The sequence below is a fragment of the Dromiciops gliroides genome, chromosome 3, assembly GCF_019393635.1.
Source record: "Dromiciops gliroides isolate mDroGli1 chromosome 3, mDroGli1.pri, whole genome shotgun sequence".
Lineage (NCBI taxonomy): Eukaryota > Metazoa > Chordata > Mammalia > Microbiotheria > Microbiotheriidae > Dromiciops > Dromiciops gliroides.
In genome coordinates, this window is record NC_057863.1 from 523,030,881 (window position 1) to 523,044,627 (window position 13,747).

At 35.8% G+C, this 13,747-nt stretch overlaps 1 protein-coding gene across 1 annotated transcript in view; it reads left to right on the top strand.

Annotated features, from left to right (window-relative positions):
* The window catches only part of DYNC2H1 (dynein cytoplasmic 2 heavy chain 1), a 380,708-nt gene that overhangs the window by 40,331 nt on the left and 326,630 nt on the right, over positions 1-13,747 (top strand). Inside the window, 3 exon segments of the mRNA XM_043996879.1 lie at positions 1,363-1,502; positions 4,626-4,854; positions 8,272-8,399. Coding sequence (XP_043852814.1) covers positions 1,363-1,502; positions 4,626-4,854; positions 8,272-8,399 — 497 coding nt within the window.

Genomic DNA, 13,747 nt, shown 5'->3' on the forward strand with positions numbered 1-13,747 from the left:
TCTGAATGAATGGGAAATAATTCCAGATAACTGAAAAAAAATCACAAACAATACCAGTACATAGAAATCCATTTGATAGGTCATTAGAAATATCTGCCACATGCACTTTCTCATCTTACTAAAATCCTTATGAGAATGACCTAAAATATTGAGGATATCTTTGATGAAAATCCTATAGTGAGCAGATATAATTTTTGCAAATGGATTTTAATAGTTGACTTCTTTTTACATCACAAAACTGACACAAAAGTATTACGGATTCAAGATCTAGCTGTATTTATTGCTTGTTTATTGTGAAAAAAAGTCTTGAATGAGGCAGAAGAAAACAGTCTTAAAAACTTTCCTATAAGGAGGTATTTTCAGTGTATGTTAACATAATACAAGAATCATTATACTCACAGAGATAAAATTGTTCAATGACTGTGATTAAATTTTATTGATAAATGTGGAGATACATACTCCCCAGGGTTATTTGCCTCTTTTATGGAAGACACCTCTTACAGATGGTGAGGCCCTCTAGATCAGAGACATCAAACTCATAGTCTAAGGGCCTGCAAAATAGCCTGTAGAACTAGATTAAAATGTAATTGTGAGGGGGCAGCTAGGTGGCACAGTTCAAATTTGGCCTCACATACTTGACACTTACTAGCTATGCGACCCTAGGCAAGTCACTTAAAACCTCATTGCCCCGCCCCCCCATGTAATTGTGAAAAGTTTAACAAAATAAATAAAAATACAATACAACATATATAATATTAATTTGTGTTTTTCTAAGTCAGTATGTGGCCCACAGAGATCCATTTCTGTTGCAGTTTGATACCACATAGCTGTCACCAAACCCTACATGAGGATCCTTCTGAGCTAAATATTGACTTAGAAAACCATACATATTTAGATAGTTCTCATTTTATTCATCCATTAGCACATTAAAGTCAGATAGGAACTAATTTTAATCTGTTTTGGGCAGCACTCGGGAGTGTTGTATATTTGACACCACTGGTGCAGATGTTCCTGGTCTGAAACACCTGCATCAAAATTCTGTCTCTGACACTTGTTGCACATCCTAGAACAAGTCACTTTACCGTTTGGAAATTTAGTTTCATTATCTATAAAATGGGTATAGTAATAATTGCATTACTTATTTCAAAGGCTTGCTATGAGGAAAATACTTTATAAGTAATAAAGTGCTATGAAAGTGAGCACTTTATATTGAAAAAATATTAAAATATTTGAATTGAACTTGAGATAATTATTTCATCTAAAGATTGATTTTCTTTTTAATGATATTTAATGTGTTACCATAAGAATATTAAAAGAGAACATGATATAACATAATTCTAACTAAATAATGTCATATTTAAGGGATTCCAAGCAAGTGACATGCATGCATGGAAGCAGCACTTGAATCATCAGCTCTACAAAGCCCTGGAGCATCAGTACCAAATGGGCTTAGAGGCACTTAATGAGAATCTGCCAGAAATAAACATAGATTTAACTTTTAAGTAAGACATTTTTTATTACTTATTAAAACATAGTCTTTAATTTTTTAATTGGGGATTTAGATTTTGTTCTTTTTCTAGTGTTTTTTAGTTGTATTCCCAATTCATTCATCTGCTCTTTCTCTTTTTTAAGCCTTGAGAGATTTTCCCCTAAGTATTTCTTTGGCTGCATCCCCCAATTTTTGCTATGTTGTCTAATTTTTGTCATTAACCTTATTAAAGATCATTGATTGTTTCTATGATTTGTCCTTTGACACATTTGTTCTTTAGGATTAGATTATTTAGTTTTCAGTTAATTTTTAATCTTACAAGGCCTTTTATTGAATTGAATTTTAGTTTCATTAGGGTTTGAAAGTAGTGCATTTAATATTTCTGCTTTTTTACCTTTGCTTATTAGATTTTTATGTTATGATACATGGTCAGTTTTTGTGACTGTGCCATATAGAACTGAGAAAAAGATATACTCCCATCTATTTCCATTCAGTTTTCTCCAGAGGTCTACCTATTTAACTTTTCTAAAATTCTGCTCATCTCTTTAACTTTCTTGTTTATTTAATGGAAGATTTATCTAGTTCTGAGAGGGAAAAGTTGAAGTCTCCCAGTAGCATAGTTTTACTCTCTCTTTCCTCATATAAGTAAATTTAACATATCCTTTAGGAATTTGGAAGCTCTGCTATTTAGTGCATATGTGTTTAGTATCAATATTATTTCATTGTGTATAATACCTTTTAGCAAAATGTAATTTCCCTGAATATCTCCTTTAATTAGGTCTATTTTTGCTTTTGCTTTGTCTGGATCATGATTACTGCTCCTGCCTTTTTCGCTTAAGCTAAAACAGTATAGATTTTGCTTCAGCCCATTATTTTAATTCTCTGTGTGTCTTTTTGTTTAAAGTGTATTTTTTGTAAACAACATGTTTTTGGATTCTGGTTTCTAAACCATTTTGCTATTCACTTCTTTTTTATGGTTTGAGTCCATTTCATTCACATTCAAACAGATTGCTGTGTATTTTTTCTTCTCTCATATTTTTTTCTGTTTATCCTTCTCTCTCTCTTTTTCACTCTGCCTCTCCTCAAAAGCCTGTTTTGCTTCTGTCCACTGCCTTCTTTAAGCTGCTCTCCCTATTATCACCATCCCTCCTTTTTCTTAATCCTTTCTATTCCTATTTTTCTTGGATAAAATACGTTTCTGTACCCAACTGAATGTGTATACATATTTTTCTCTCTTGAACCAGGTAATTTTTCTTCTTCTTCTTCTTCCTTCCTCCTTCTCCCAGTGCATGCCTCTTTCTCTTCTCTCAAGATCATCTTAATGTAATCAATCATACCTGTGCCTATGTAGAATCCTTTTAACTGTCCTAATAATAACTTCCTTAGGAATTACATGTATCATCTTCCCATATGGTAATAATTTCTCTTTCAGATTAATTTTTTCATGATTCTCTTGAGTCTTATGTTTGAATGGCAAATTTTTTATTCAGGTCTTGTCTTTTTTATTATGAATGCTTGAAAGTGGTTTTATTAAAAATCCATTTTTCTCCTGAAGACTTACATTCAGTTTTGTTGGGTAGGTTATTCTTGATTGTAATCTTACCTCCTTTACCTTTCAAAATATTGTATTTCAAGCCCTTCACTCCTTTAACGTAACTATTAAATTTGGTGTGATATTGATTGTGTCTTCATGGTATTTGAATGGTTTTTTTTTGGATGCTTGAAGTATTAATACTCTTTGACCTGGGAGCTCTGGAATTTGTCTATCCTATTTATGGGTGTTTTCATTTAGGGATCTCTTTTAGGAGGTGATTGGTGGATTCTTTAAATTCCCATCTTATTTTTTGACTCTAGCATACAGGGACAGTTTTCCTTCATAATTTCTTGAAATGTGATGCCTAGGCTTTTGGGTAGTCCAATAATTCATATATTATCTATCCTCAATCTATTTTTCTGGCCAGTTGTTTTTCTGATGAGACATTTCATTTTTTCTATTTTTTCATTCTTTTGACTTTATTTTATTCTTTATTGATGTCTCATAGAATCATTAGCTTCCACTTGCCAATTATAATTTTTAAGGAATTATTTTCTTCAATGAGTTTTCGTAGCTCTTTTTACATTCAATGAATTCTCCTTTTTAGCGTGTCATTTTTTTTCATGTCTCTTTTGGCAAACTGTTAATTCTCATTTCATAATTTTCTAGCATTGCTTCCACATATTTTCCCCCTGTCATTCTTATTTATTTTTATAATATTTTTGGTTCTTAAGTTTTTTTCAGTAATCTTGTTGAGCTTGTGTTTAATCTGCGTGGTTTTTTTGGAGGCTTTGCTTATATCCATTTTTGCATCATGATCTTCTACATTTGTGTTTTGATCTTCACTGTTATCATAGTAACTTGTTATTGTTTGCTAATTTTTCAGCCTATTTCTTGACTTTGAACTTTATCTTAGAGTTGGACTCTGCTTCGCTGGAATGGGGGTGAAAGGGTACCATTCCAAGCTTGTGGCTTTTTTGTGTTGCTATGTTATAGCTAGTTCTGGAGGTTTGTAAGTTTTTGGTGCTTCCAAGGATGTGTGATCCTAAGAGAGGTGTGGTCACTGCTTTCTTGGTCTTTGCTCTCTGGTTGTTACCCAGGAAGAGCCCCTCATAGCTCCTTAGGCCTCTTGCTTCCTTATGGCCACAAGCACTCCTCTCCACTGTGGAACTGCATATAGTAGTGTAGCTGCCAAATAGTGCCGATTACTGCACCCAGTGCTAGCACATGGAGCTTCTGTAACTATTGTCTGAATAATTGTCCAATCCCTTAACTATTTCTGGCTTAAGAGTACCTGATGTTACTCCTGATATTGATGCCATTTCCAAGACCCATGGCTAATATTGCCTGTATGTGGGCTCTGGGTCAGTCCCTGCCCCAGTGTCACAGACATTTCCTTCTGACCTATTGAGTTGTCTTGTGCTGGAAATCTTTTGTTGGTTCTGCCACTCCGGAATTTGATTCAAGGTGTTATTTTAAAGTTGCTTGGAGGGGAATGTTGGAAGAACTCAGATGTAGTGCTTTCTCTTTTCTGCCATCTTGGCTCCTCTCCTCTTAATTTCTTTATAATTTTTATTAAGAAATGATTTGTTCAACTTTTAGACAAGGAAGATTACAGTTCAAACCTCCCTTTGAAGAAATCCGGGCTAAATATTATAGAGAAATGAAGAGATTCATCAGTATCCCAAACCATTTTAGAGGAGTGGGTGATACAGGAGATGATAGCATCTTTCCTATTATGATTGAAAGAAATGCAAGTGGATTTCTGACTATTTACAGTAAAGCAGAAGATCTATTCAGAAGGCTGGCAGCTGTTTCAGACCAATTTAAGGTAATGATTATGAAATTTTTCATTGTGTATTTTTGCCATTCTTTTTGAAGTATTTCATTTGAATGATTGTATAATAAGTGTATAGTAATTTTTATTGGTAACAAACACTAAATGTGCAAATTTATATTTCCCTTTTTGTATAATTGGTAGATAATTAGAAAATCCATGTAGAGTAGTGGGTAGATTATGGGAATAGTAATATAGAAAATATGTCTGAATTCTGCTTCTGACATTTGTTCATTATGTGTGTGTAAGCAACTTTCCTCCTCCCAACTGCAGTTTGCTCATCCCTAAAATGGGCATAGCTGTAGTATCTACAGTATTGTTTTGAAGCTCAAATGAGAGAATGTGTAAAAAATGCTTTTTACAGTTAAAACGTTCTACATACTTGCCAGATTTTATCATTATTAACTTTGGAGAATGTAGAAACCATTAGACCATATTTAGGGATTCTTATATCTATAGTTTTTACTGCAAATTAAATAAAAGACAACATATTATGAGGGGAGGTATTTCTAAATATTTTTATAGTATTTTGATTTTGATTTCAAATACATAGACCTTCAGATTTTGTAATCTGCTTAGCACCTAACTTAAATCTGCCAAAGGTTTAAGAAGTGCTAAGGTGAGGTGATGTAATACTCACCTCTGCTTGAGTGTGGTGCTTCTGTGACAGAATTTTTCAGTTAATATAGTTCTACATAATCATATGCAATATTATATATAATTCATAGGTTATATCTAACAATGTGTTTCATGCATATATCTCTATCTTCCTCTATATCTATATCTAGCTCCACATGACTTTCAACTTAGTTGCGAGATTTCCTAAATAGCCTTATGACTGATTAGAAATCTGCATGAATAGAGAAGTTCTTTCCTATTTCACTTGTCTTCAGCCTAATAAGGCTATGACTACTATTGCTCCCTGACCAGTTTATGGAAGAAAAGACTATGTTTATCAAGTGGACCATTTTTGTTTGAATTATTTTTTCTACATTATGACAGCTGGCCAGTAAGCAAACATTTGAGAACTAAATTGGTTCGAATATTTGGTGTGTGTCTGATTTTTCAGGGCATTGTTATTATTTTAGAAAAGAAAAACCTGGTAATTTAAGAAATGTCCTATGTAAATAGTGCTATACTAAGATTTGGCATAAATCTTTGTAAGTTGCTAAAACTACAGAAATTTTTTGGGGGGTGGGGCAGGGCAGTGAGGGCTAAGTGACTTGTCCAGGGTCACACAGCTAGTAAATGTCAAGTGTCTGAAGCCAGATTTGAACTCAGGTCCTCCTGAATCCAGGGCCGGTGCTTTATCTACTGTGCCACCTAGCTGCCCCTAGAAAATTTTCTATATTTTTTGAAAGTTTATTGGTCTGCTTCACTCAATGAAAGTCAGTTTAAAATATCAGTGATATCTAGGCCTTAAAAAGTGGTTTATGTGCTAACCCCGTTACAGATCTTGGAAACAAAACAATTGTGACTGATTTTTTTACATTGGCTATTTATATTTTGAAATCTCTCTGTTCTTTTATTTTTCTATACCATCATCAAGTATAAAACTTCTCCCTACTCAAACCTCTAACAAAAGATCATTGGTTATATGTGGAAACACAATAAAGTCATATATTTAGAGGAGGCAGGAAAATCACCACTATTTTCTAGTTTTAACATGCTTAAGTTGTTTAAAAAACTCAAGTGACAGAATTGTCCAAGGAACTAACTGTTTATTGTAACCTTTCCAGAAGATTTTGATTTTATGCCATGGAAAAAAGGTCAAGATTTTGTTGTTTCATTTTTCTATCCCCATTCCCTCCTCATCTTATATTGCCATCTGGCTCAAGTCTTTCTTCATGTGAGAAGGCTGATTAATGTTGGTTGAATTGAAAACAATATTAAATTCCTAATATATATGTTTCACAAGATAGATCAATTAACAAATGTTAATGAAGCTCCAAGTATGTCCAGGGTTACTTATTCTGCTAGGCAGGATGACATACTCATCCTCAGACCTTAGGTGAAGCTGAGTTTAAAATTGGCTACATTTCCCCCATTAATTTATTTTTATTATTGCTTTAAGGGAAAAGAAGATTCCTTATAATTTGAGGAAGAAAAAAATGTAGGTTTAAATAGACAAATATACATTGTATGCTATCATATTGGAGCTCAGTTATATATTTATACAGATTGTTAGGTCATGAACCTGAGCCTTTATGAACCTTTTGCTTTTGGGCTTTACAAACTAATAGGGGAAGGCTAATTCTGCCCCTTTGTTGGTTTTGTTTGTTTGTTTGTTTGAGTGAGGCAATTGGGGTTAAGTGACTTGCCCAGGGTCACACAGCTAGTAAGTGTTAAGTGTCTGAGGCCGGATTTGAACTCAGGTATTCCTGACTCCAGGGCCGGTGCTTTATCCACTGCGCCACCTAGCCGCCCCTGCCCCTTTGTTTTGAAGTTTTAATTAGCGTTTTCTAGAAGTAACATAGAGTCTTGATAATAGAATTTCATCTTAAGTCTTATTTTTGTCTTATCTATTTTTTTGTGTAATGAGAAATATATAGAAATCTTGGGGGTAATGCCAATAGTATTTTTATTGAGTAGCTATTAGAATTCAGAGGTAGGGTGGTATAATGGAAAGACAATTGGACTGGGAGTCAGGAGAGGTTTGAGTTCAAATCTTGGTTCTAATACCTAGCTTTGTGCTTATGACATATCAGCAAGCATTTATTTATAGCTTATTGTGTACCAGAAGCTGTGATAAACACTTGAGTTACAATTAACAAGCAAAATATAAAAATAGTCACTTTCCTCAATGAGCTTACATTCTAATGGGGAAAGATGAGACATAAAAGAGAACTGAAAAGCGGAGGCGAGTTGAAGTACCTTTGAGGGGAGCATGATAGTGATGGCCAGAGAGTCATAAGCAGTGCTGGGGGAAGAAGTGTGGCTGGCTTGCTTTGGCTCTTCCTCAAACTGGAGATACCGAAAGGAATTAGCCAGTGGGAGAAAGGGACCTCAGGACTGGAGGGATGTTCTAGGGTGAGAAGACCACAAGGGATAAGGGAATTTCTAGGGTGAAAAGGCAGTTTTTAAGATGAAGATTTTTCTTTTCCTTAAGATAGATCAACAGAAACCTATAAAAAGTTCCAAAAATCATGGTTCAAATGAAGAACTGATTAACAATATTTTCAGTTAGTTAAGATCATCTATAGTTGATAAAACTTGAATTCTAAGAGATCAAAAGGCTATGTATGGCTTTAGGAAGTACTTACTAGTCAGTAACAGGGCTGTGATTAGAATTTCCATCATTTCACAGTTGCTGTTTTCCCAGTGAGCATCTAGGTATATTCTAGACTTTTAAATATGAACTAATAATATTTCTTATTCTGAAGTCATAATTCTATTTACATCTTTGAAAAGGAATGGGTTGTCATTGGACAAGTAGATATGGAAGCTCTTGTGGAAGAGCATCTCTTCACTGTACAAGATTGGGAGAAAAATTTTAAAGCCCTCAAAGTGAAAGGGAAAGAAGTGGAACGACTTCCAAGGTACGGGAATTTGTATAACAGATTAATTTTATATTCTTTTAAAAGTAAATTTTTATTTTTTACTTTAATTTTTACATTGCCTGAATTTTTCCTTGTATTTCTCTCTCTCACTTTCCCTTATTTTGTACTTGTACTTTCTTTTTACATTGCTGTAATCAGTGTATATTGTTTTTTCAACTCTACTTTCTTCACCAGTTCATATCTTTCCATGCTTCTCTGAATTCTTCATAGTCATCATTTTTTATAGCACAGTAGTATTCCATTGCATTCATGTACCACAACTTACTTAGCCATTCTCCAGTCGACGGGCATCTACTTTGTTACTATATATTCTTTACTTTGGGGGTAGTGTGGTTAGTCGCACCATTGGAGTGATAGAAGTGAGCTGCTTCTCTCCCATGTAACCTCCCTGCTGAAGTATTTTTTCTTCATCTTAAGCGGGGTGGCGGGAAGAGAGAAACCTCCCGTTCCCATGCTGCTGATGGGGAATTGCTTCAGTATAAGGCATTCAAGTTCCAGTGGAACCACTGCGTGTGTTGGGGGTCTGAGGAGGGAGCAAGACAAAAGGTGACTTAAAATAGGTACAAAGAACCACCTCTTTTCCTTGATACCTCTTAGGGCTCTACTATGACAGAGGCTTTCTTTAGTATTTCCCACCTATTAAAAAAACAGTAAAGTGGGGCAGCTAGGTGGCACAGTGGATAGAGCACTGGCCCTGGAGTCAGGAGTACCTGAGTTCAAATCCGACCTCAGACACTTAACACTTACTAGCTGTGTGACCCTGGGCAAGTCATTTAACCCCAATTGCCTCACTAAAAAACAAAAACAAAACAAAACAGTAAAGTTGCATTACTTAGGTACCAGCTGTTTCAGAAATGAAGAATTAAATCCTTTGTGTTCAAAATCTTTTTACTGAGAATCAACCTGATTCCAGTGAACTTTATACTATGTAATTGTTATTTATAGCAAAGAAAATTTGACAGTATGCCTCTTAATTTTTGTTTTAAAAAAGCAAAATTATAAGAAAGCACTTCCTATGCTTCTCTGAATTTGACATTCATAATTTTTACTGAACAATAATATTCTGTTATTTTTATATATTATAGCTTTTTAAGCCATTCATTAGTTGAGGTCACCTATTTTGTTTCTAGTTCCTTGCTACCCAAACAGTTCTGATCTTTATAGTCTAATATTTATTGGAGCTTTAAATCTTTAACATCCATGTACCTAGTAGTGGGATTACTGTGACTGTTTATTATTATATTAGTGTTAGTGTTATAATCATTTTGCATATTTCTTGCATAATTGGACCATTACAGAACTCCATTAACAGTATATTTATATGCCTGCTTTCCATCATCTCTCCAATATTGTATCTTTTTTTAGCTGCCAGTTTGCTGAGTCTAAAGTGAAATCTTAGGTGTTTAATTTATATTTTCTAATCGTTAATGATTTGAGGTATATTTTCATATAATTGCCAATAGTTTGCAATTCTGTAGAAAACCATTTGTATGTATTCTTTGAACTTATTTTATATTTAAGGAAACCTGATGTCCTAGTGGTGGAGTGACTTGCTCAAGATCACACAGCTATCTATTGATAGAGTAAGGATTTTAAAATGAGGTCCTCCAATTCCAAGTCCTATGGTCTTTCCACTTTACCAACTCTCAAAAGATGTTTATTAGTCATTCATCTACATTAATTGAGCATCTTTTGTATGCTAATTTGAGTATCAGGCATTGTGATCATAACTACTGTGTTGTGATAATATCACTGTATAGCATATGTCTTTTCTTAGATACTTATTTGTTGCATGCATTTTCTTTGTGCTTCAGGAATCTCATTTATGGAATTACTGGAAGTTGCTACTAAATAGTTCAGTATCTTTATGATACTCAGGAATTGCTTCTAAGTATTAGGATCATAGATTTAGAACTGCAAGGAATCTTAGAAGTCATCTATCACAACCCCCTCATTTAAACAAATGAGGAAAAAAGCCTAGAAAGGTTAACAGACAGCCCCACTATCTTATCTCATATGGAAAAGTGTCCCTCCTCCTTACCAAGGTGACCCCCTTACCAAGGTGACCCCCTTCTCTTACACAATTGATCCTATTTCATCCTATCTTCTCCTGTACATTACTCCTTAACATTTCCACTCTCTCTCTAGTTTCCAGTCTTTTATCTATTGGCTTCTTCCCTATTACCTTCAAATACTCTTATGTCACCTTCATCCTTAAAAAAACCCCTCTTGCTTGATCTGACAATCTCTACTAGCTGTTGTTCGATACCTCTCCTTGACTAAGCCATCTCCACTAGGAACCTCTATTTCCTCTCTTCTCACTCACTTCAATACCTTTTGCCTCTCACCTCATCATTCAACTGAAACTACCATCTCCATAGTTTCTAGTGGTCTTTTAAATGCCAAATTTGATGTCCTTTTTTTCAATCTTTACTCTTCTTGACCTTGCTGCAGCCTTTGATTCTTTTTACTGGCTTTTTCTTCTGGATATCGTCTCCTCTCAGGGATTTCATGACACTCTTCTCTCCTGGCTTTCCTCCTGTCCCTTCCTCAATCTGCTCTGCTCTATCTTTATCCATGTCATGCCCACCTACTGTGGGTGTCCCCCAGCTCTTTTCCCTGGATTCTCTTTTGTTCTCCCTCTATCTTGCTTGGTGAGATGATGAGTTCCTGTGGGTTCATTTATCTTCTATGTAGATGATTCTTAGATCTATATATGTAGCCTTAGTTTCTTTCTTGACCTCCAGTCTCACATGACCCTTTTGGACATCTCATACTCAGTTGGTCCAAAATAGAACTCAGTGTCTTTCCTCCCAAACATGCCTCTCTCTCTCTTTTTTTTTTTTGCAGGGCAATGAGGGTTAAGTGACTTGCCCAGGGTCACACAGCTAGTAAATGTCAAGTGTCTGAGGTTGGATTTGAACTCAGGTACTCCTGAATCCAGGGCCAGTGCTTTACCACTGCGCCATCTAGCTGCCCCCCATGCCTCTCTTTTTTCCAGTGTTCTTATTACTGCTAACAGCACCAACATCCTCCTAATCACCCAAGCTTGTCACTCACTCCACATATCCAATCTGTTGTCAAGTGCTGTGATTTACTATCTTTACAATGTCTTTGGTATATTCCTCCTTCACTCTACTCACACAGCCACTACTCTAGGACAGGCCCTCACCAGCATTCACATGAACTATTGTAAGAGCTTTTGGATTGGTTTCCTTGATTGTCCTTCTCTACTCTACTCCATCCTCTACCCACATACCAAAGTGTATTAGGTCTGACTGACCATGTCCCCCTACCCCGCCTTGATAAACTCCAGCAACTCTTTACTGCCTTTCGAATTAAAGTCAGTCCTCCATTTGACATTTTGAAGTCCTTGATAATATGGTCTCTTCCAATCTTTTTTTTTTTTTTTTTTGGTGAGGCAATTGGGGTTAAGTGACTTGCCCAGGATCACACAGCTAGTAAGTGTCAAGTGTCTGAGGCCGGATTTGAACTCAGGTACTCCTGAATCCAGGGTCGGTGCTTTATCAACTATGCCACCTAGCTGCCCCCATCTTCCAGTCTTTTTAATTTTCAAATACTTTTCTCTACCCACTCATGACCCTGCTGCTTTGGCCCCTTCTTGGTTCCTTTCTCTGTGTCTGGTCTGTGCCATCCCCTTGCTTGGAAAGCTGTCCTGCACTTTTACAGTCCCTGCTTTTCTTCCAGACTCATTTTGAAATAATTCCCACTTTCTGCAGGAGGCATTTCTTAGTCCTCCCTTCCTTGTCCTGCTCTTCCCACTCCCATCCTGCCATGCTTTCCCTTCCCCCTACTTTGAATACATCTCTTATGGACAAAGTTTTTTACATTTTGCCTCCTCCCTTGGAATGTGAATTCCTTGATTTTCTTTGTATTGCCAAGACAGCATTATGGCTTGCCTAATACTGTTTGCTGACTGAGGTCATAAGTGGCAGAGCTGGGATTTGAAGTTAAGTTCTCTGATTCCAAAGCCTTGCTTTTTCCACTGCACAGTTTTTCCAGTTAGTCTGCTTAATTAAGAGTGCGATATTGTTTTCTAAGAAAATAAACCTATTCCTAGAATAAATCTGTACAACTTAGATAAGCAGTTCCTAAAACTATTACCTGGAGTAAATATTTGAAATGAACACAAAATTCTGTTCTCAGAACAGAAGAAATTAACATTCTAAATATGTTCTTCAAACTAATTCATTGATATTCCTTAAAGGTTAGTGAGAAAATTATTTCTTTTTCTGATTAAGGGATTTTTATGAGCTTCTTTCTTGGTATGTCTATTTCATTTCAGTTCTGTTGGCCCCTTTTGGAATCACAGTCTTTCTTACGAATTAACTAATTTGTAATTTAATTTATCTAAATGGACTGTCTTCTCAGCACCTAGTTGTATACTGAAGACTACAGAAAGCAAGAAGATAGCTTCCCTTTCTCCCTGTTCCTGTGACTTTCTCTGGTATAGGAAATGTAAATATTGGCCACCCTCCACCCCTCTTTACCCTTCTGCTCTAAGTCTTCATTCTTTGTGAAGTTAAATTTCTGGCCTTTGCTTCTACTGATACTGTCAGGGCACATGTGCTGACTTATTTTCAAAATGGGCTTTCTACTCACATAAAGACTTCCCATTTTCCTTATTTCTTATAAGGAAAAATATTAAATGCATTTTGAGTAACAAGACCACTGAACTTTTCTTGATAACACTATCTAATCATAGAATTCTGGAGTTGTAAAGGGACCTTAATGGTCATCTTTTCTACTCTCTTGGTTGAAATAAGTCTTTTCTAACATTCCTGCAGAGTGTTCAATTTAGCCCTTATTGAATATTTTTACTTATGAGAAGTTTCCTTGTAAACAAGGCAGATAAGGCATTTCATTTTCATATAACTTTGATTACTTAGAGATGACATTAAGTCTACATCTGTCTTCCTGAAACTTCTACCACTCGATCCCAGTTCTGCTCCTTGGAGCCCCCCCCCCAAAAAAAAACAAAAACCTGTCTAATTACTCTCATCTGTGACACTATCAATCTTCAAATGTTTGCAAATAGTCACTGTTAGAAACACAACTAACCATTCTTCATGTTGCACAGCTCAAAGTGTTAGCAGCTCTAGTGTTGGCAGCTTGAGTGTCAGCAGCTCAAGTGTTGGCAGCCCTAGTGTTGCTAGCAGGTTCAAAAATCCGAAGCAGGCAGCAGTTGGTGAGTGAAAGCTTTATTCATCTTCGTGAAGATGGGCACTCCTCTGAATGTGCTGGAGAGTGCACTGAAGTGAGGTCCCTCACCCCCTATTTATACCCTTCAAGGGGTCCCCTCCAAC